Source organism: Glandiceps talaboti, chromosome 20, assembly GCF_964340395.1.
Source record: "Glandiceps talaboti chromosome 20, keGlaTala1.1, whole genome shotgun sequence".
Taxonomy (NCBI): domain Eukaryota; kingdom Metazoa; phylum Hemichordata; class Enteropneusta; family Spengelidae; genus Glandiceps; species Glandiceps talaboti.
In genome coordinates, this window is record NC_135568.1 from 15,164,773 (window position 1) to 15,189,338 (window position 24,566).

General features: G+C 35.3%; 1 protein-coding gene across 1 annotated transcript; it reads left to right on the forward strand.

The window, feature by feature from the left end:
- Positions 1 to 642: 642 nt before the first annotated feature.
- LOC144450598 (polycystin-1-like protein 2) lies at positions 643 to 20,718 on the forward strand. The gene is made up of 20 exons (XM_078141242.1): positions 643 to 703; positions 982 to 1,283; positions 1,411 to 1,557; positions 3,493 to 3,537; positions 4,277 to 4,420; positions 5,506 to 5,620; positions 5,740 to 5,816; positions 6,892 to 7,128; positions 8,211 to 8,643; positions 9,045 to 9,148; positions 10,470 to 10,700; positions 11,376 to 11,549; positions 12,830 to 12,990; positions 13,811 to 14,483; positions 14,918 to 15,065; positions 15,909 to 16,129; positions 16,904 to 17,027; positions 17,461 to 18,150; positions 18,617 to 19,177; positions 20,271 to 20,718. Exons 1-20 carry the CDS (start codon positions 643 to 645, stop codon positions 20,375 to 20,377), a joined length of 4,755 nt encoding a protein of 1,584 aa, XP_077997368.1. The 3' UTR covers positions 20,378 to 20,718.
- Positions 20,719 to 24,566: the final 3,848 nt, after the last annotated feature.

Below are 24,566 nucleotides of genomic sequence, written 5' to 3' on the forward strand. Positions count from 1 at the left end.
CTCTCTCTCTCTCATATTAATGAAAAATGTTCTTTTTCCTTAGTTAACGAAGCGCCATATGGTGGACGGTGTATCATACAAGCAACAGGTAAGAGGTATATGTAGAAGAGGCCATATGGAACATAAGTGGGTATATTTAGAATTTACAAAATAATATACACCACTGAATTCCATGTTTATTATTCACTGAAATGCCAAATAAATTATCTGAATACCTAAAAAACACTTTCAGAAATGGCAGATGACTTAATTAGCATCACTATCCTCGCGACATTTTGCCAGGTGAAATTTGTATGTGTGTGCAAAACTCAAAGCACACAACTAAGTGCAAAATTTAACATGTTATTGTGATACAAGAGTAATACTTTAGTTTATTACTTAAAAAGAAAACACAGGTGAGACTGATCTTGTACTAACTGCATTGGTTGGTATCCAGTAAGTCTTCAAAAGTCACTTTCATCACAAGGACTACATTGCTCGACTTCTCTAAAAATAAAACAAATGAAAGTATTCAAATTAGTCATAACGTTAAGTGGCCTCTATGCTGTGGTAAGTAATTCTGGGATTGGCACCAAATTACCCATGCTGATGTCACCAAGAATACAGTATTTGTATGTAAAATGTTTAATAGTTACACCTTACATGCTAATGAAGCGGAAACAATTCAAAGTGATAGACTGGGACACTGGTGACATCAGCATGGGTATTTGGGTGCCAATCCCATAATTCCCTACATTAGTGTACAGAGGGCCAGTTCATGGCAAATTTGAATAATTTTATTCTTGCGCTATGTAGAGTTGTGAAAGTGAATTTTTGAGACTCAGACTGGACATCAGTTAAAGGACCAGAGCTATGACAAAATCACTCTCGTTTATATTCCCCTTTAATCAAAACTTTACAATAGAACACTTTGCATCCCACAGAGAGAATAAACTGTTAAGCATCCATCTAAAGTTTGGTGATCTTTATTTTGATTAGCAGACTTTGATCTTTTACAACAATTTAAAGTCACTTGTGTTGGATGGAAAGATGAAGGCTACAGTAAAGCGACATCTGCTCAGAATGTTGACATCAACAATAACACCAATGGTTTAACATACGAAATAAGAGCAAAGACTCCTGGTGATGAAACTCATGGACAACTTATATACACATCCAACAACTCAACGTCACCTCCTCTATGCTTACCCCAGGGTCGACAGGAATCGGACTTTACCATTGCAGTTCTGATCAGCATCATCGACGTTTTTCAAGCATTTGATATCTTCACTATACCTGTTAAGGTCAGTATGCATCATACGTTCATGCTTTGTTAGCCAAGATCATAATAATGTATTTTACAAATCTTGATGAAGCAGGACCAGCACAAGTTTTACTACATGACATATGTTTTATTTTGATTTGTCACAGGTCAATTTACCCATGACTAATGCAGAAATCGTGATGGAAATTGCTACAAACGGTGAAATGCTGAATACAATATTGGAAAATGATGACAAGATGTTGATATACAATGTTTTATACATCTTAGCTGATATCATCTATATTTGTAACGAGGTAATGTTTTCAGGTCTTCTTTTTATTTCTCAATAAATAAAATTAGCAAGAAGAGTGGCATGATTGATATAGATAACATAATGTAGCTTCATTAGTACAGCATGTTTAAAATAATTGTGATGTTCCACTTTATGAGACCAGTTGATGTGACACCAATCTCTGCTCAAGGCTTTCGGTAGATGGACCATAGGCATCACAATTGTTTTTAACTGGCAGTTCTAAAGTAGTGGTATCTAGCTATCAACCTTTGGAACTGCAACTAGTCTAGCATATTATATATTGTTATAGATGGTAGATTTCACCAACAAAACTGAAGAGGTATTTGAAGGAAAAAACACAAAATTTAGGATAATGGAAACTTTCATCTTAATGTAAAGAATACATTCTTTGAAACCAGTTATAGCAACCTTGGGTTGTCAAAATTTGTCGATTTGTAAATAGGTCTCATTCACTTGCAGTGATTTCATCCAGGAAGTGATAGCAACTTGTACCTATATTAGTTTTGGTAACTTGTACCTATATTAATTTTGGTAACTTGTATCTATATTAATTTTGGTAACTTGTACCTATATTAATTTTGTCAACTTGTACCTATATTAGTTTTGGTAACTTGTACCTATATTAATTTTGGTAACTTGTATCTATATTAATTTTGGTAACTTGTACCTATATTAATTTTGGTAACTTGTACCTATATTAATTTTGGCAACTTGTACCTATATTAATTTTGGTAACTTGTACCTATATTAATTTTGGTAACTTGTACCTATATTAATTTTGGCAACCTGTACCTATATTAATTTTGGCAACTTGTACCTATATTTATTTTGGTAACTTGTATCTATATTAATTTTGGCAACTTGTACCTATATTAATTTTGGCAACCAGTACCTATATTAATTTTGGCAACTTGTACCTATATTTATTTTGGTAACTTGTATCTATATTAATTTTGGCAACTTGTACCTATATTAATTTTGGCAACTTGTAATTTTGGCAACTTGTACCTATATTAATTTTGACAACTCGTACCTATATTAATTTTGGCAACTTGTATCTATATTAATTTTGGCAACTTGTACCTATATTAATTTTGGTAACTTGTACCTATATTAATTTTGGCAACTCGTACCTATATTTATTTTGGTAACTTGTACCTATATTAATTTTGGTAACTTGTACCTATATTAATTTTGGCAACTTGTACCTATATTAATTTTGGTAACTTGTACCTATATTAATTTTGGTAACTTGTACCTATATTAATTTTGGTAACTTGTACCTATATTAGTTTTGGCAACCTGTACCTATATTAATTTTGGTAACTTGTACCTATATTAATTTTGGTAACTTGTACCTATATTAATTTTGGTAACTTGTACCTATATTAATTTTGGTAACTTGTACCTATATTAATTTTGGCAACTTGTACCTATATTAATTTTGGCAACTTGTACCTATATTAATTTTGGCAACTTGTACCTATATTAATTTTGGTAACTTGTACCTATACAACTATGGAATATAGAGCGTTGCGGTTGCTTGCACGAAGTGAGCTTCAAGCAGAGACAATTTAGGTAAAGACAACAAGATAAGTGACACAAAACAACAGCCGGTGCCTCTGATGTCGGTTGACGGAAAGCTTTATGATTTTGTTTATATCTGTCATGTTCTAAAATAAACTCCCACGGTGTTCTAGGACTGTTCATGCCGTCAACGTGACTTCCTTTACTGCTGATAACATTAGATTAGAATTAATTTTGGCAACCTGTACCTATATTAATTTTGGCAACTTGTACCTACATTAATTTTGGCAACTTGTACCTATATTAATTTTGGCAACTTGTACCTATATTAATTTTTAAAAACTGTCAATCAAGTCAGACACTGTATACAATTTTAATTAAATTGCTCTGAAATTGTTTATCATTTCAGGAATCATGCATGGAAGAATCAGTCGAAGCTGAACTGTTGACCAAGGTAACTTATACTATCTTGTACTTTTAGTAACCCCAAAATCAAGGCAGGCAGACCATCTGTGCATCCGTCTGTAATACAACATTTCACAGACATATGCACTATTTGATTTCTGTTAATCTAAAACGATTAAAGTTTGACTGGACTTTTCCTTTAAAACTGCACTGGCTGTAACTGGAATATTATTTTTTGATTGGACAATCAACAATATATTTTATTGAAATCATGATCGAGTTGCAATGTTCATTTTAGGGTGTGGACCGAAAATTCAATTTGATAAAATTTATTATACCATATCATGTGTACATCAACTACACAATTGCCTACAGATGATTCAATACTGTATAGAGTAAATGATATAATCATGATTCAGTTGTTAATAGTTAAAATAAATGTTGCAAAAACAACTTCCCAGGTGTACAAATTTTAAGAGCCTTATTCAGTTGAGTCATGATACCAACTGAAAATAAGGTAAAACTCGACCAATCCCAGTATTCACCAAATGAGTCTCATATGGGTTCACCATCACAGCTGGTAATTTCAAATTTTAAACATTTGTCTGTCATACAGCAGCAAAGGTTTAGGCTTGGTTGAGTGCATAAAATAGTACTAACACACATGTAGAAAATACCAGGACAATTCTCAGTTTAGAGACCTTCTTGTACATGTAATAGAGTATTAGTAAAACCAACATGATGTTGTGTCAAAAAAGTCTAAAATAGAAAATTTCACTTTAATACAGGGCGCATGGTGGATAATTGATACATTGGAAGAGGTCATGAGCACTGACTTGGACTTTAGTATCCAGGATACAGAAATTGTGGCCCAAACCTTAGCTGTCATAACAACTACTTGTACTTCAGACAGATTCACTTCAAAAAGTGAGGTATGTAAAATCAAAATGAGTTATAAGGATGTAAAGTAAACTAATTCACAGTTGTCTGAACTTGTCTAGTTGTGAATCCCTGTTTTCTTTTTCCTTTCTTTGGTTTAATTACTTATTACTATAAATGCTTGTTTATAGAAATGCCATGTAGTTACATTGTACCCAACATTCATTTAGTATTTGATGTTTCTATATATTATGTGGAGTCGTGATGGGTGAATGGTTAGCGTGACCGGCTTGGAATCTACAGGTTGCAGGTTTGAGCCCCATTGCTGCTGTTTGTTTCTGAGTGGCTAAAATCCTTGGGCAAGATTTGAACCACGACTGTGCCTCAGTCAACCCAGCTGTATAATTGGGGACCTGGTAGGATGTACGTTGCAATGTGAAGGCTTTAATCCTTTAATCCTATGCACTTAAATGGCTGCAATGGATTGTATGCCCCCCCCCCCGGGAGTTAAAAAAGTCTAAAGGACTGTTTTGCCGTTCTGATCTGAGCCTGTGGTAATAATTGCAAAGCGCTTTTGAACATGGCATGGGAAAGTGCTATATAAGAATTCAACATTATTATTCCTCATCAAGTGAGAAAATTTCTCACTATGGACCAAATACAACCCATTGCAATTTACCTTTCAGTGGCTCTGTTTGATATAACCTTGCAGAAACTAATAAGAAACTGCATATGCTACACTTTAAAGATAGCAAGATTAAATGAATACAGTTTCTTGTGGCATTTTGTCAAACTGAAATGAATCGATATGCCACCATCAAATGCAAAACAAATGTCAAAACTTTGGTGCCCATGTGTCTTTCTCGTTGCATTATGTTTCAATGGTTTATTTCATTTAGGCAAATGTAACAAGAAATTGCTATCTTGCTATAGTGTAGAACATGCCATTTCATATTGATTTCTGAGTGGTTGTAACAAACAGAGTCGATGAATGGTAACTTGAAAGTGCTGCAGCTGTGTTTTGATCATAAAGGACTCTACAAAGACTAATTTACACCTCCCAATTTAATAATATCTGCTAGTCTAGCATGTAAATTAATAAAAATTACAATTTACAAAAAAATCATTTATATCATAGATGATAAAGAAAGCATCAGATATGATTGGAACAGCAACAACATCATTGCAGAGATTCATGGAAAACAACCCTGGTAGCTATATCAACAACACACCTGTAGAAAAGATCAGAAATGGTAAGTCGTACAATCTGTACAAACCTGATTTGTATTAGTGAAACTGCTATGCTCAATTATATTAATTACTGATAGCATTGGTCTCTTACCAAATCTCCTTTTTTCTCACTTATCTTTAGATCTTCTTCGTTCATCTTCTAATATGTTGTATGTGGTATATGATTCTACTGTACAAGATATTGGTGAAGTTGACAAGGTATGAGAACAAAGGCTAGCCGTCCAGCAAAATCTGACTAGTTTTTAATAGAAAAGGCCAACTATACACTGGAGCAAGGCATTTGGGGAAACAAAAAAAGTTAGGAGCTAAAACGCATACAACAATAGTGTCAGTTTGGGGAGAGTTTTGTAGATAGTTAGCTGCAATTAATGTTTAGTCCCATAATGCCTTGCCCTTGTGGACAGTAGACCTCTTCCGCGTCAGATTTCCAATTTGTATTTAAAAGCAGTCAAGCCATGTAGAAGTTGGTGTAAATAACTTTTCTTGGTTCCCTAAACATAATTTGACTATATTTAGAGTTGTAGAGTGATGTGGAATGTTTATTCCCATAATGCCTGGTTCCAGTCTACAGTAGACCTCTTCTAAGTCAGATTCCCAATTTGTGTGTAACTATATTTTAGAGCAGTCGAGCAATGTAGAATTTGTGGAAGTGAATTTTCTCGGTCCAAACTTTTTATGCATTATGTGGATAGCGGACAAACTATTAGCTCCGTTCTCAGTAAAAGCTGCAAGGAGCTTAGGGGTTAGGATTATTCTCCGCTGTGCATCGTCCATCCATCAACTTCCCTACTTTCGTCTTCTCCTCTAAAACTGGATGGTCAATTGGCCTGAAATTTGGTGTGTATGTGTCATGTGATGAGCAGATATGTTTGTTCAAGACAAGTTGATTGGGTTATCAATATGCAAATTAGGGGTAAAAACAGAATTTTTTTGTTATAATATAAAAGTACAATTATAGTTTACCAACTTTCTGTGTGAAATGTGTTCTATAGTGTGTGTATGTTTGTGTGTGTGTGTGTGTGTGTGTGTGTGTGTGTGTGTGTGTCATCATATGAAACCACTATAACAACTTTTAAATTATTACTTTGCTAAACCGAAACTGCATAGTGGAAGAGCTGAACAGCAGAACCACTTCTACACATGTTACAAAAAAAAACCAAAAAACCCAGCAGTGCTATTCCAATGATAGGTCACTTGTAATTATTAAATTTTGCAAATCATTAATTTATGAAGTATTCCTTTACTAAATATATGTCACTTTTCTCTGATCCAGATAAAGGAACCTACAACTACTCTATTTGATGCAATTAGTACATGCCTTGATATTACTGTGATGGCAGCTGACATTGGTAATAACTTGGCTATGTACGAAGATGAATGGATTGTTGCCATGGCCGACAGACGTAGTAGAAGTGATTTCCATGGTAGCGAGCTAACATCTGAATTTGGCGGTTTCACTCTTCCTTCTGGCAATGAAAATGATAATGAAATCGAAATCATGACTGTAAAGGTAGGATACAAATGAAAGATTTGACAATTAGTTGGTGGGGAAGAGGCAAAAGAAGAAGAATGTGTACTAGGAACAGAATTGTCATTCCAATTATCATCTTATCCTTGGGCATTAGTATATGCAAAAGGCATACTGTCCAACTTTGCATACATGCGTCCTTGTCCACATGTATCTCTGGAATGTATGAGTCAATTTCTGATCAAATATTGTGCATATTTGCTTCATTTTGATTTTTTGACCTTCATGTATCGCTGCATGAATGACTGCCATAAAAATTCACATGTATCATTAAATGTTTGTCTCTCCAACTTTGGAATCTTAATAGATAGTGACCTCATTTGAGTGTCCAGACCATGTTATCCATGGTGAATGTTTTAATGAGACCTTGACCTTGGACTCTATGTTTAAATTCAAATGACCCAAAATATACCAAGTGTTCATGTATGCCATTGACATGAATGGACAAACCCACAGAAGCTGGCGCTGTTGCTTAGTTCACCACTAGAGGGTGACCTGAAGGGTTGCCTTGCGAGTGCGAAGCATTAGCGTGCTTCGTACTCACTAGGCAACCCTTCAGGTGGTGAACTTAGCAACAGTGACAGCTCCTGTGGACAAACCTGGCACAGCTGTCAGCTACTGTAGTCAATTTATGTACATCACCTTTTTAATTACCTTCGCAATAATGACCGAACGATAGCCATTCAGAATATTCAAACTGTCGGGGACTATGTTTTCGATTAAACTTTTTCTTTTCTTTTTCTTCACTACCATCTCACAATATCATCACCATCATCACATTAACAGAACGAGTCATCATCATCATCATCATCATCATCATCATCATCATCATCATCATCATCTTTATCATTATCATCATCATCATCATCACCATCATCATTGTCGTCCTTTCATTACAGTATTGAGACTAAATTAAGATATTCAAGTAAATACTATTACACAAAAAGTACTAGGATGAGCTCTTAGACAAATTTTGTAGAATACATTCTTCAATTGAATGATTTTACATTTACCAAATGCTCATTTTTCTTGAATTCTAATATGTTTCTCCCTTTTCGTCATAGTTCATAGGAGTTGCCATGAACCCAATCACATGGAACACCCCCAAACCATTAATAGGTTCGCCTTTACTGTCTTTGGAAGTGCTTGATGAAACCAGAACCGCTGATCCACTGCCAGGAACTAATGTTCTTGAGATAAAACGTCAAGAAAGAGGTGATAAACGTAAATCAGTAATTACCACAATTGAGACAAATCTGCTGATTGAGGAAAGGCTGTACTTTCAAATCAACGAATCAGAGCCAGAGAGCCTACTGACTTTAACCATTGATTCAGACGACCCGACTTCAGAGATTGACGTCTACGTCATGACCGATGTCTTACCTAATGAAACCATGTATGACAACAAGTGGTCACTTACTGGAGACTATCCAATGACAGTGTTCTACAACAATGATAACAAAGACATCCACTCATACAATCTGTTGATTACATTCGGTGAGTTATATGACAAAACCCCATGGTGAGTGAGTGCATGTGTAGCATACTCAGGGTATTTGCATGAGTGTGTATAGTGTTCAGTGTGGTTGTACTTTCATGAGCTTAGTGATTGAAAGGCACAAAACACTGCAAATATACATATAAACCTGAAGTACTCACACTGACACTCCTGCAGGATGGGGTTGTGTTCTTATTACACATATTTATCCTAAATAGTTTTCACTACATGTAGTTACAAAACAGACAAACTTTTAAAGACTTGGACTTCATATCAATGTTTCTCAAAAAGTATACTCTATCGCCAGAGGGATTCTATTGTATTTTCCATGAATTAAAGTAAGGATGATAATAAGATTTGACAAAATAAAATTTTGTTATCTCTTCCCTTGCATGTCTAGGAAATTGGACACAAAATACTCAAACAGTAACTTTGAATGCAGGGTTTAAAATCTGCCGATATTGGGATGAAACTGATGAGGAATGGAAATCGGATGGATGCTGGGTAAGTACAAGTTTATACTTCACTTTCTATTTTAATACAATATCACTTTGTGGTATCATATATTTAGCATCTGTATTTTAGTTTTAACAAAAACTCTGATAATTTTGTTTATGAATAACATTATACTGAGGTGTATGCAAATAACAAGAATGTTTTTGTTTTGTGATTATTTTTTATTGTCGGCACCAATTTTTTTGAGAGATTTTCTCATTATCCTTTTGAAATAATGCAGTGTGATGTAATATTACTAAGAAATAATTGATAAGTTAAATTTTTGCTGTTATATCATGTTAAAATAGTTAGGAATACTGACCACAAGGGTGTGATTCTAGTTAACCATGACAGAGTTTGACAGCTTTGCATTGCTGATCATTCAGCCTGAATACAACAAGTAACACAGACGTAAAGCAATTTCTGTATGTGGTACACTCATTTATAGCATTCATATCAAGTGTAAAAGTATACTGTTTCAATTGGTTTGATTAAAAGCCTAGCATGTGGCCTTTCTATGTGGTCAATTAGCAAATTAAACAGTATATTATTAAATTTAATATGGATGCTATAAACGATAGACCTGTTGTCGGTTCCAAGATGCATTGGCCATTGTGCGTTTCTCCATGCAATGACATGTATTGAGTACGTGACCATACCCTGGGTTCACCTGTAAAATCACTGTCTGTCATTGTGGCATTTAGTTTTATGTTCTATAAAATCACTCATAATCAAAGAGGTGAACATGAATTTCCATCATTTCCTGATGAAAATGTTATTTCAAACGTAATAAAGACAATGCAAGACTAAATGTAACAATATATTAACCAACGTCCTCTCACACAATGCATCTTGGAACTGGATAATCGACTTTTGTGGTACATACAGAAAATGCTTTACTTTGGTGTTATGGGTTGTAATATCTAACAAGTACGATCATGGCAATTGGCCATTTAATGCTTGTAGCTGGTGTACAGGAAATTGAAGTACTAACTAGCACAGTGACCCTTAGTGAAGTTCCTTAAGAACTGGTGTTCATGTTTGTAACTGTGTAATGATCATACCAGTATAGCTGAATTCTCTGTGTTGCAATGGCTTAATATACTCAATATACTAAGTATTAATCCATACAGCAGAGAATTGCCAAAGTCAAGTTTTAAAAAAAATGATGCTTGAACAAGCTTATAGCAGTTATTTTTGGAAAGGTTGTTACGTATGTGGCCAATTGTACGGAGATGAAAGTAATTTGAAAATAACGTATAAAGGGTGAAAGAATATTAGATATGTGTAATTTGTCGATGTCTCACAAAACTTCTGCATTCTATTCCAGCCTAGTGATCTTGTAACCAGTGACGGCACCATAGTATGTGAATGCAGTCATCTGACCAAATTTGTTGCTGCTGATATTATTGTCCCTGTGAATACAATAGACTTCAGTACTGTGTTCACTAAAGGTATTACTGACAACTCGGTGGTGTTGTTAACGATATCAGCTTTCTTCATCGTTTATATATTGATTGTGATGTGGATGCGAAGAAAGGACAAACATGACTTGATTGAGGTACGTTTCATTATATATTAAGCTTACTAAAAGTCTAATAGTAATAGCAAAATAAATCCAGTGCAATCCACTTTGTTTAAAGGGGAACTATTAGCTGAGTTATACACTTTGGGTGTAATTTAATGTACAGTACATATTTAGGCATTCATAGTATTCTACTTACTGATGCATACTTCACCATCACATGCAAACAATTGAACTTAAATCTTGTATTAAGACATAATGATGTAATCACTGACATACTTTATTATATGTATATTATGTGTATTATTAAAATGTTGAGAAAACCACTACCATGCAATTGTAAATATTCCACAGTGCCAGAAGCCAGAATGTCATAGAAGGCATACAGATCAACAAAAACATTTAGAATTTAATCATGGCTTAAGTATTTTCATGCCCCCCACCCAGAAAAAAAAGATAACTCAGCTTGTGCCAATTTTAGTTATAATGCATTTCTTCTTTGTCAATATTAAAGCATGGTATGAACCAGTATACTTCATTATAGGACGTTCTCACATTTTCTTTTCATCATTTTGTTCAGAATTTCTAGCCCAAGTTGTGTGCTTAAGTAAACGTTTTTACGACAGTGTCTCTCATTTTAAATATATGTTTTGTCAGATATTATGCCCAGTGATAGCTCAGAAATATTTATCTCAATATTTACTTTTCCAGTGGCTGTCGCCTCCTTTATTTGGGAACAAGACTGAAGACAACTATTTGTACCAGATAACTGTTTACACTGGACTCAGACCAAATGCAGGGACAACGTGTGATGTTTCATTTGAAATAACTGGTGAACAAGATCAAAGTGGGGTCAAATTCCTCAAGGATAAGGAAAGAATTGTGGTAATATGTTGTATGTTGTTCAATACTAAAGATAGAACCCAATGAAGCAGAAGTATAAGTGTTGCGATGAATAGTTGGAGTATTTGCATGAATGTGTACAATGTTGCCCAACAGTCCTATTTTCACGTGCAACAGAAAACACCACAAGCATTTAGTGCAAATACCCCAAAGTACTCGCTCTGGTACTCACACGTCACACGTCCAGCCTAATTTCTCCCGGGGTGGGGGGGTGGGGGGGTGGGGGGGTGGTACTCCCCTTATATGAGTATACGTATATGTGCCGCCCTTTGGGGTGCATTTTCTAGCCCTTTTGGTCTAAAATGGGGTGTGTTTTTTTGAGTTGAAGAGTCTAAAATGGGGTCCACTTTCTATTATTTTTTATTTTGCTTGGTCTAAAATGTGGTCCACTCTCCTTACCAAATCATAATTGCCATTAATTGCCCCAAAATGTTGCCTCCTAAGGAAAATGTTGTTAGGTCTAAACTTTCATCTTTTAGAAACCTGTAATGGTCTAAAATTTGGTTTTGATTTTTGGTCAAAATGGGTCTAAAATGGGGCCTGGGGTTTCCAGCACTAGCCACACATCCCTACCAGAGTTGGCCTCTGGTTCTGCCCCCGGGAATTTCTCCCCTAGAACTACTGTGCACGAGGTTCTGTCATTATTACATAATTGTTTACCTAAAACATGTTAACAACAAATTCTCTAACAATCATACTGTGTAATCACATGATTTGGTATGCAAGGAACATTCACATACACTCATTTGCATAAATGTGTACAATAATGTTTTTGGTACCATCTCACAGTAAAAATAAAGTAAAATACCTACTTTATTTTGTGACGTTGTGTTATAAGAAACAACCTTTTTCATTTTTGCCTCAACATAATTCACCTGTTAAATGTCATGTGATAAATTGAACTGCAACTTTGATGTCATAGTTTAAACAGTCATGTGGAGAATCTCTGATGCAAAATAATAACTAAAGCATTCTTATTTTAAATTGTATTTGTCTTATATGCTAGTTTTGTTATGTTCGTATGTTATTTTATATCATGGTGATGTCAGTGCTTTTTCTGCTTTCTTATCTCAGAATCCAATTTCTTTATAAAATTTATGAGAAAGATGTCATTCTCAATAGAGGATATTAGGAGTTAAGAATAACTAGAGGCATGACCCATCTACTAAAACAGAATAACTTGTCATCGACTTTTCTGGACAAACTTTTCGGAATTTTCAGTTTTTACCCTTTTAATCATTTTTGAAATATTTCTCCTGCAGAAGCTGTCCACTGGCTCAGTGAGAACTTTCATTATGTCAGTGCCCAAGTGTCTTGGCCCATTGCTGTACATTCACATCTGGTTGAATATTACTAAGGGCAAGCTGGTTGATGGTTGGTTCTTGGAGAGAATTGAAGTCCTTGATCTTCAGAAGAAACACAAGTATGTGTTACATTTCAATATATTTCAAGTGAATTATCCATTCTAAGAGGCCATGCTTGAATAAGTTCAACATAAGAGAGATAGTCATTTTCAAATTTGTTTTTGTTATTTCTCTTAATAATGCATATTTATTTTTTCACCATTCATGCCTCAAATCAGGGTCATTATAAGTTATGTGCTGCAGTGAGTTATCATATGTATCTATAATAATGTGTTGTGTATTACAATGAAAAGATCAAGATGCCATGCACTAACTATCCGTAGCGTGTCCCAGTACACTGCCCATTGTACTTAAACCCATTTTGTGATAATGCCTTTAACTTATCTTTTTAAATGTTTGAAAGACTGACAGAGCTTTCAATACCTTTGCCAATCAGCCCAACATTATTATATAGTATTGTCAATGCCAAACATGTGTGCATAAATTAGCATGTTAATATTGGGTATACCTTTTTGGCCAAGGTTTTTATACCTCATTAGTATTCGTTTTCAGCCCTTCTTAAAGTTTTGCCCTTCCGTACAATCCGTTCTTCAAGTCATAAAGTCTTAATGTACACAATATGTACAAGCCACATAATAAACATAAACATTATAAAGGAAAAGATATGGGCTCCTCCAGGATTTGTCCTTGAAGCTAAACTAATTAGCAGCGATGAAAATATGATAAACTGTAAAGAGATTGGCAGATACGTTTAAAGAGGTACACATACTTACATTTGTAGTAACTGAGTATTATTATGTGAAGTTCTCTCATATTCTCTTTACTAATTGATTTTACCTATTGAAATCATAATAAACATCTTTTGATTTTGACATATAGATTCCATTTCACCTGTTACAAATGGTTTGCTATTGATAAATCTAGCAGCACTTTACGACAAGTACTACCAGTTTGCAGCAAACCCCAATTGACGAAATTTGTGCATTTGATGTCAAGCCATGGTCGAGATAAAATGACCGATGACTACCTATGGGGTTCCGTCGTAAATAGGCAAATACCAAGTTCCTTTACACGAGTCGAACGCCTATCCTGTTGTCTGACTGCCATGTTTTTAACAATGTTGGCAAATGCTATGTTTTACAACAGTGATGATAGAGTTCAGTCAACAAAGATAATACAGTTGGGACCGATAGAGATTCCTCTTGGCATGATCTATACAGGATTGATCAGTTGCCTGGTAACCTTACCAGTATCCATCATCACAGTGTATCTATTCAGTAAATCCAAGCCTTATCATGGTGTAAAGAGAAGGCATGGTTCAGCAACTATTCTGAACACCGCAGACAATCTCTCGGACATCGATGACAAAAACTTCCCGTTACCTTGGTGGTGTAAATGGATTGCTTGGTTCTTAGTTTGTATTTGCGTACTTCTGTCAGCATTCTTTGTTGTACTGTACAGCCTACAATGGGGTCCAGATGTTTCAAAGGAATGGTTAACATCTCAACTTTCATCTTTGTTTCTGTCATCATTGCTAATTGACCCATTAAAGGTAAGCAAGTTAAACATTTCATTTTTGTATCATTATTAGTGTAAGTACATGTAAATCTGCTATACCCTAATTACTGTATACATACCAAGTATACTATATACAATGAACGTGACACGTAAGCATACTAAAAATAATATAAAATGTAATATTGTCATTGTGTATGATACACATATACATGTACAATATTTTGTTTATCCATTTCTGCATACATTTCAATAGGAGTGTCTGTAGAAATAAACACCGCCTTTTTGTTCTAACATTCAACTTATTGACTTATGCGACATAGTGTAATAAGTAACTTTATAGCTACAGTTTATTGACGTGATCTTTTTTAGAGTAGCATACATTATCTGTCAAATTATCTCATTTCTCTAATGCTAACAAAAGGAAATGTCACTGATTATATTGTCCTTCTTCATGTTCTCTTTATACAGGCAATCCTAATAGCCTTTGTGCTTACACTGAAGTTCAAGTTGCTCAAAGAACCAACCAAAGCGGAACCAGACAGCAGTGATGAACGTGGTATCAAACAACCCATTCAGTTTGATTCCATTAAAGTGGAAGAGACTCGCAAACTAAAATGTGAGTAATCTATGTGTAGTATACATACAGTTAAAGCAATGTAAATAGAGACCATATTTCTGCTTATATTGGAATTGATAAGAAAGCCAATCAATCAATCAATCAATCAATCAATCAATCAATCAATCAATCAATCAATCAACCAAATAATTTGTATTTATATCACCAAAATCCAATGGGATGTAATGTTCTATGCTACTAAACAGGGACAATAGTACGAGTAAATCGATGTCATTTTAAACAATATTAAATACATTGTTGCAAACCACGGCCTGTTTTACGGCACAATTCTTAACTGCCCCACTGGAAGTGTAGCGGAAGAAATAACAGCTCTGGTTTGTGAGAATCATTAAATATGTCTATGAACAAAATAGTTTAAACAAATGTTTTCTAGCAAGCAAGATCGAGCGGCTCAATGTCAATGATATCTTGCTGACGTGTGAGCATTTGAAATTGGTGAACCAAACCTAGAACCATTGCAAGCAATCAATGCACTGACTAGATTAAACATACCATACACATCAACCAAGTACATGCCTGTAAGTGTGTAAGATATATTAGATGGGAATGACTGTACACTGTTTTAATTCTGAACTAAATGGTTCTAATGTCCAAGGTAGAAAATTTCTCCCTCTTCTCTTAATGTAAGACACCGTCTTCATTACTTATTCTACGAGACTAGTGACATTTCAGAGAGACTATCAAAATACCATAGTGGTATTTTATTTCTGTAGGAATTTATAGATATTTGCCCAGATTATAGTTTATACTAAAACTTTCAAGATTCTCATTATTGATATCATTTTGTGTTGTTTTTCTATTTTCCAAACCTTCACCAATCAGACACAAGTGACTTTGCCTCTCCCCCAACACCAAAGGAGATAAAGAGTGCAAGACAACTTTACATCAAACATAGGAAGCTGATGAAAACGATGAAAGACATGATATTTTGGATACTGTTTCTTGTGGTGACAGTACTGATCACTCAAGTGTACAGATCTCCATCCCATTACTATAGTAACAAAGCCATGTATCAGACTATTGGGCGCAGAGAAGCACTCCAGGTAATTTAATACATATTTGTCAGGCTGTGTTGTTAAAGTGGTCATATAGATGAGATATTGTTATTTATTTGAGCAAAATGTTTAAAAGATGAAAAGTATTACTATCCTGTTTCTATACTTTTAAAAACAATTATTATGTTAACAATTAGACCAAGTCTGGATTTGTAAGACAATTGCAAAAAACCCAAATGATATGTTTGACTAAAATTCACTGCCTATGACATTGGAGAGCTCTCCAATGCCTATGCCTATATAAACAATAACAAGTCTTTTACAATAAATAAGTAACAAACACGGACTTGATCCATGTTGTTCCTCATTTGGTATTTTTCAAGCAGAATAAAATAGTAAAGTTGTTTTCTTGATCAAAAATCCATTTAAATACCTATTTGTCATCCATATGGCCAATATAATCTGTCGTGTTCTGTTTATATGTTTGATTATGTAATGTGATTGTTAGTATGAGTGTTTGCATTAGCAATGCTGGCTTGTAGTGTTTTTTCAGTTATTTTGTTTGTTTCTTAGCTTTTTATTGTTCTGGGGTTAGGCCTCGGAAATCACGCTACAGTTTCACTTTCAAGAAGACTATCTATCAGATCATCCAGAATAATTCATTGCTGGTCAACTGTTGGCCAGCCACAGCTCTGACGGTCACATGTTATATCCATCAAATGCTATATTTGTGTATTCAATTTGTGAAACTACAATGTAGTATTACTACATACCATTAATTTGGATATGTAACGTCTTTCCGTGGTTGTCTGTGTTTTTTAGTGCAGGGATGTTAGCTGTATTCTAGAATGGATCAACAAACGGGCACTATATTTTGACAAAGAAATCACAGACATGTCCTATGTTGTCAGCAACATCACCTTGCGACAGCAACGTATCGCAACAGGTAGGAATGAAAAAACGATAACAAGTTTGATTCTGACATGAAAATAATCATTTTCAATTTTTTTATTTCCTTTCTGGCTTCCTTAGCTAACCTGCACACATTACCAAGATATTTATTCATGTTCAGGGCTGTTGAATGCCATACATGATCTGCATTCATTTGATCTTCTTAGTATAATTTTGCATGGTTCCTACAAATGTGAAGTAATTAGACTATAAACTCATTTAGACTTAATGATATAGTCATTGTTTAAACTAAACATAGCTTTAAAAGTAAGAGACACTTCTAGTTCTCATAGCCAGGCAATAAGTGGGTACTATGTTATATTAATGAGTAAACATTATTAATAGCGATTTCAGGTTTTCAATACTAGAGTTGCTCCTTTTCATATGTCATAGTCTCATTTTGTTCCTATCATTTCATACTTTTTCAGACCTCTGTTCAGATAAACCAGTACTGAAAGCAATTCATGAGAAGTGCATTTCTCATGAAGAGATGGATAAAGGGGCATACGGAACAGGATGGACAACATCACAATCAGACAATGTAACCAACTTTACGTACTCTCCATGGGTGCATAGTAGTCATCACCACAACCATCTAAAGTACACACTCTCTGTCTGGGCACCAAGTGGCAATCGATACAACGCAGATGGTTTCATTGCACCACTCGGTAAAGATGGGCGTGCAGCGAGAGATTCCATAGACACTCTAATTGATAACGGATGGGTCGATAGGTACACACGGGTCCTTATCTTGGAGTTCACCACATACAACCCAAATGCGAATCTCCTCAGTGCGGTAACATTCCTAGCAGAGTGTCGTAGTACAAGTATCATCTCTACCATGATTGAGGTTTCTACTGTGGTCTTAATGGATCCATTCCAAGCCAAGAACGACGCAGTCTTTCCGGTAATATGTCATGCCCTGTTCAGCATTCTCACACTACATTTGTTGTTCAGATATCTCTCTGATGCAGGTGTGTGTGGTTGTAAAGTTGCATGGAGTTTCTGGAACGCATGGTACTTGACAGGTTCGGCTTTAGGCATGATTTCCACCGCCATGCTGATTCTACGATTGGTCGTGATGAAATGGGTACTTCAAGAACTCAGCCACTGTGAAGGTAATTTACATGCCAAGTTGAATTTACTTGACTGTCTGCTTTGGGGTTCTTATCAATCTGATTATCCTCTCCCTGTCTACAAGGGGGTATTTGTTTGTACACAAATTACTACACATTAAACAAATAAACAATTAAAATCTGATCAAGGTGGATGCTTATTCCCAATGAAAAACATAGAGAACCACAGCCTCCTTAGTTATCAGATTCATGACCCCCAAATGGTTATTACCGTCAAATGAACTACTCATGAATATTCATGTTCTACCATTGCATATTTCTGCAGTACACAGGAGCGAGCCAAAATCATAACGAGGAGCGAGGTTGAATTAGGTTTTACTTGGCAATTATGTGTAATGAAAGTGATGTAACAGTACAAAACAACTCTCCAGGATCAAAAATTACAAAAATGTCTTAACTCCTGTAGTGTCATTCCCCTTTAACAAGCAATGACATATATTTATTTCAGACTGCTATGGAAGTGTACGATATCTGACATTTATTGATGACATCCATACAATAGTCCTTGCACTTGTATCTTTTGTTTCAATTATTGGATTGATTAATATTATCTCTCTGAATCGAACCACGTCTATTCTTGGCATATGTATTGGTATTGCTGTGCGACGACTTCTCTTATTCACACCACTATTCTTTATTATATTCTTTGCATATGCTCAGTTGTTCTACTTCTTGATAGCACCAACTTTAGGATATGCTAGCCTGTATGACACAATGACACAACTGTTATTTCTCCCTCTGACTTCTTCACACCACAGTGAGTATGCTGATTCTGTAGTTGCACAGATCATGATCTCAACACTTCTCTTTCTGAAGAACTGTATCTATGTGGTGCTTGTTATGTCTATTGTCAACACTGCATTCAAAGAAGCACATCTCCAGCCAGGACTAATGGGTGAAAGACGCAATACCTATGACAACCTGCTGGATAAGATTCGCCATTGGTTTCGAAACAGTTGGATTTATAGACGTTACATTTCTCTTTGGAAACAAGATACTAGTAGAAAAGGCAAGTATTCCTGGGCAACACTTTTTTCTTTTTAATAAATGTTATTCAGTTTTGTCAAATAAAAGGAAAGACGAAAAGAAAAGGAACATTTTATCGACAAGCATTTTCAAATCCTTCATTTCTTTAAACCTGCACTTGCTGTAACTGGGGTATTATTTTTTGGATAAGACAACTGACATCATATTTACAAAATTGTTAAATATGCGAAAAATCTTATATTGCCCACGTCAATTTTGTTTATTTTATCTATGTTGTAACACTATATAGTAATAACTTGAAATCTTAATTCATCGGGAGCATTAATTTTGGGTTGCAGAACTAAAATCAATTTGATGGCATTGCACTAATATGTATCGCAACAGGTGATTGAGTACTTTTCAAGGTGTATGATATTATGAGTATAAGTCATTTTATCAAACAATTTGAAAACAGTTTTGTTTTAAGAAAAATTCCAGTTGCAGCTAATGTAGCTTTACTAGAGGAATTGTTAATTGATGGCCTTCAGTGTCCCTTTGCTTTTTGTACTTCTCATGTGCTCTGTATAACATCCTGCTACTTTGTATTGTATTGAAGTATCCTACGACAGAACTATCTTAACATTATCAAATAATGTAGATGTTGAAATTGCTACATGACAAAAAATTTCTTCTCTGACAGAAAGATAGACATGGTTTAGCGTAGAACCTTTACAGGGTTGATCTTGACAATATCTACTCAACCAGTAAGTTGACAGGACATTATCAAGATCAATACCAATGCTAATACATCGAATTGTTGCTTGCATGTATTTCAAATCTCTACACCAAGCAGTATTTGTAATTATAAAGTCATGAAAATCTAGTGTTAGGACCAAAAACGATCATCAACTTGGTAGTCACAATCAAATGACTTACGCAGGTTATGCAAAATGTATAATGCACAAGTAGTTCAAAGTTTTTTTGACATTGACCTTTTAGAGCTCTCTTCGTCAAATGTACTAGATTTTTGATCTATTAATATGGGTTAGTACACTAGAGCTAATCTTTTGATTTTACAATTCTTTATCATACAGATAAAAAATTACTACATTCATAATTTTATCATTTTTATTCAGTGTTCAAACGTAAAAGGATTCGAAAGATTCCAAAGAACGTGTCTGCAGTCAACGACCTAGAAGAACGTCTGAAGGTGATAGAAGAAAGAGTTGACAAAATGAAATAAGGATGGCATACAGTGTGTGTATGGTCCTGTCGTACTTTACCAGGTTTATGTTTAAGGGGTTTAACTCAATCTCGACCCTCACAACAGTCAACCAAGTTTATGCTCTGAATAGTTTTGTAGGTTGGCTGAAATTTTATTGCTGTTTTAAGATGATAATAATGTGTGTGTTTTATTGTCATATATATATATATTCAGTTGTTATCAATTCATGGAATCACGGTCATTTGACATATAACCATAGCTATTGTGGTCATTCTAAAGTTCATGTTTTGAAAATTCAATGTATGCACCATGTATGACCATAACAGTTATGGTCAACGTAAAGTTCACTTCTTTGAAAATATTGATTTACTCATTATGTATCACCAGCAGTGTTCCCTCTAAGTTTTTTGAGACTGAGCAACTTAAGGAGAAGGAAAGAAATGGAAAAGTTGACATGGTGGCCATGTTTGTGCAACTGGGAGGGGGGGGGGGTTCAGAAGCTGGGTATCCCCCTCCTCTGGCCAAAGGCCAGAAGCAAAATCATATATTTATTCGGAATACAAAGCAAAACTCTTTACCTACTCTTCGATGCCGAATAGAGAGAAATAAAACTCTCTGACAACATTTGATTTCATCATTGATTAACTTCATTTGTATATAGTTTCATTGCATTCTTGATACTTGGATATAAGGTTGTGCAAAACATGAAATTTGACTGTAAGAGCAAAATGGAGACTTTGTACAAGTAGCGTGCTAATAAGCCTTAGCGGGGACACTGATCACCAGCACAGTTTTGGTCAATATGTAGTTCACTTTTGAAATTATACATGTAAGTTGTGTCTATTTTAAGTATGTTTAGCCTAGATCTGGATTTTGACTAAACGTCTCTCTGCAGATTATTCCTCACATAGCTCCACCCTTCTCGTTGATTCTGTGCATGCTCACATGGTGATGTCACTGACATCATCTGATACAGTGGGTAGATCAATAAATAAATAGTTCTAAAATTTGCTCATTTTTTCCCCAATGCGTCATTAAAGTAAATTATCGAAAACACCTCTACAGAGGAACGTTAGTTAAAGTCAGACTTTGTCACAAAGGATGCAGGCTACAGTATATTATATGTTCTTGGTTGTGTTTGTATGTGTTGTACTTCATGATTATGTTACAATATGAGGAATTAACTGACAAAGTGGCATTTTACTTTGGCATCAGTCTTCGATCAGATCATGAACTGAAGTAATGTGCAAATGCACCAGCAAATAGTACCATGTCACATTTATGACAAGTACAACCAGAGTCAATAATGGACATTGCAAAGTTAAAGGTATACACCCTGACAAATGGCTATAAGGAACATATAGGAGTCATGATAGGTGAATGGTTAGAGTGGCTGGCTTCGATTCTGCAGGTTGCTGGGTCAAGCCTCACTGTGGTCGTTTTTCTGAATGGCTAAAGTCCTTAGGCAAGATTTGAATCATGATTGTGCCCCAGTCAACCCAGCTGTATAATTGGGGACCTGGTAGTATAGAGGTTGCAATGGATTGTATCTCCTCAGCTAGGGAGATAAGGAAGTGCATAGGTTGTGGTGATAGGTTTGTGACAGGGATAATATCTGTAATAATAAAATTTCCCACTTTGAGCGCAACGTGAGAAGTGGTATAAATATAAAAAGTGACATTATTATTGGCTCTACCATATGGCCATCATTTCGGGGGGGGGGTGGTTGAAATGCATGATAGAAATATAATAACCATGTTTGACAAATTGTTATCCGTCAATTCCTTGTAATGTGTTTGTCTGTTGCATGTATTATTGTACCTCTCTTAAAGTGTACATGCAAAGGTACATACTTTTTTTCGTAATTATGTTTATTTTGCCATAAAAATAAATGAAATTGCATTCATACCTCTAAATATTGCGCGCATTGGCAAGAAAGTCGCAAAAATACTTGCCCCCTTAATCCCCTGTGCTTCGACTAACTTCGGCACCGCAACCAGCTCACGAAAGGTGTCGAGGTCCCACGTGTTACAAAAGCCTTCTAAGCCTTTGTGTAATGTTTACTTATGAATTACTAATTACGCTTGCATTATAGTATTATCTGTAACTGTACATATTGTGGTGTACCAGTTTAGTCTTCCGACAACAATGGTTCCTTGGTGTTTTGTCGGCAGCACCCGCAGTGAAACATCACCCTACACACATTTCCGAGTGATATAACTGAGTAGGTAATAATGGGTGAAGGCAGTTGAAATCACGTAAAAACTGGACAGTGACGCCATACAGTGAAAGTCGGTAAATGTTACCGGGGCCGGGGTTCTCCACGCCACCGGTGTAGCCATGATCAAAGCGAAAAAAGGAAGACAAATAAAATAATTTGAAATGATGTTTTCAAGAAAGCAAGTTAGCTTCATAAAATATTTTCATTACGATAGCATTTGTTTTTAAACAATGCGTAGTCCGATTGTATGTTTTGATTTCCATGTTGCTGGGAGTCGATCGTTTTCATTGTGATACATCACATACATCGTCGGAATCATATCAAAGTAAAAAGACGCAACGCTCATTATAATGTTGCTATTTTTGTTTCCATTGTTTTGTCTACATGAACAATTACTGTGTCATGCCAATCACATGTCAAAAGTGGATGGACACAGCAAAGTACAGTCAGCACTAAGCATCACGCTCCCAGGTCAAATAACTTCAACAACGTAAGACATGTCTATCCATAAAAAACTCAAACAAAAATGGTCGGAGACAATACACAATACACCACAGTACGGTTGGCTTCAGTGAACATGGGCCGTGCTTTGAAAGAAGATGAAACCACTTCATGTCACTGTGTGGATGGTAATGAACGCAGTAAAAAATGAAATAAAGTACGTGTACACATAGCTTTCAAGAGGGACGGTTATCCAACAAAACGTTCTGCTCTAACGAATTTGTGGGTCTACTTTCGCGAAGATTTTGAATGGTCATAGATTGAATGTACTGTTACAACACGCTACATTTGAACAACTTGAGAGAATATTATGGGGAACTCTTGAAGCCATTCTCATTCTCTGTATGTTTGATGGGAATGGAAATATTACATAATTTTCGTTTCGATTACATTGTCTGCAGGAGCTGTTTTCCACCCATTGAATAGTTATGTCAACAAAGGACGCTGAACAGCATTCACTTTATGTAAACAACACGGACATACTCATTCACTGCCAGAGGAACTATCGTTACTGCTAGCGGTCGGTTCGAATGAATTTGGCTAAATCACACCATCGGATGTTAATGCTGGAGTGTATTGCTCTACGCTTGAGGAATCTGATCAATATTCAACGTCGGGTTCTGGCGAAAACGGGTTTTGAAGTTGACCTTCTGGTTCGACCATAATGGCTTTGCATGTAAAGATACACTAACGAATGCGTTTGTGTTCCCGAAGTGACGTCATAAAGTTCCAAATCCTGTCCTATCCATATGCAAATGAGAGGTACTTACCTGAAGGTGCTCTGTGGCTGAGCCAAGAGTGCCTCATTTTTCGCGCAATTTCTCGTGTTAGAATTATATTGTACTATTACAAACCCGATTTCCTTTATTTTTATGGCAAAATAAACATAATTACGAAAAAAAGTATGTACCTTTGCATGTACACTTTAAGTTAACACGGTGAAAGATAAATATTTGAATATGAATTCAGAACCACACCCAGTAAGGTAACAATTAAAGTAACACGCCATATAACAACATGCTTTTTTGTTGATGTTCATACTAATTACAAAATATCGTGTGACCGACAAGTGCAGTCTGAGAGTGTAAGGGAAATACTACAGAACCGTTATTACTTGATTTGTTTTGTTGTTGATGGCTGTTATTTCATATGGCAACCTTATCGACGCGTACGTACTAGTAAGTGTTATTGAATTGAATTTAATTCAATTTAATTAATATCGTATCGAACGACCACCGTACTTTGAAAAATGTGATAATGTTGATTAAATGAATGAATGTGAAAGTTGAGTTTGTCTATTGGCGAGCCAGTTCTGATTGCTATGTTTCTACAGTAACACCTCTAAATGATGGTTCCATCGGTTTATTAAAATTATTTTTTAAAGTACAAAAAAAGTAAGAGTATGTTCACATATTTGATATACTTTCATTTCATAATCGTACTTTAACAGTCTGACGGTGTGATTTTTTCTAATCCTGCCGTACA

Coding starts and splice junctions, on each gene's coding strand:
- LOC144450598 (XM_078141242.1), top strand. CDS start 643: ATGCTAATGAAGCGGAAACAATTCAAAGTGATAGACTGGGACACTGGT. Junction 5,817..6,891: donor ATATTGGTGAAGTTGACAAG/GTATGAGAACAA, acceptor TCTCTGATCCAG/ATAAAGGAACCTACAACTAC. Junction 14,484..14,917: donor TGCTAATTGACCCATTAAAG/GTAAGCAAGTTA, acceptor CTCTTTATACAG/GCAATCCTAATAGCCTTTGT.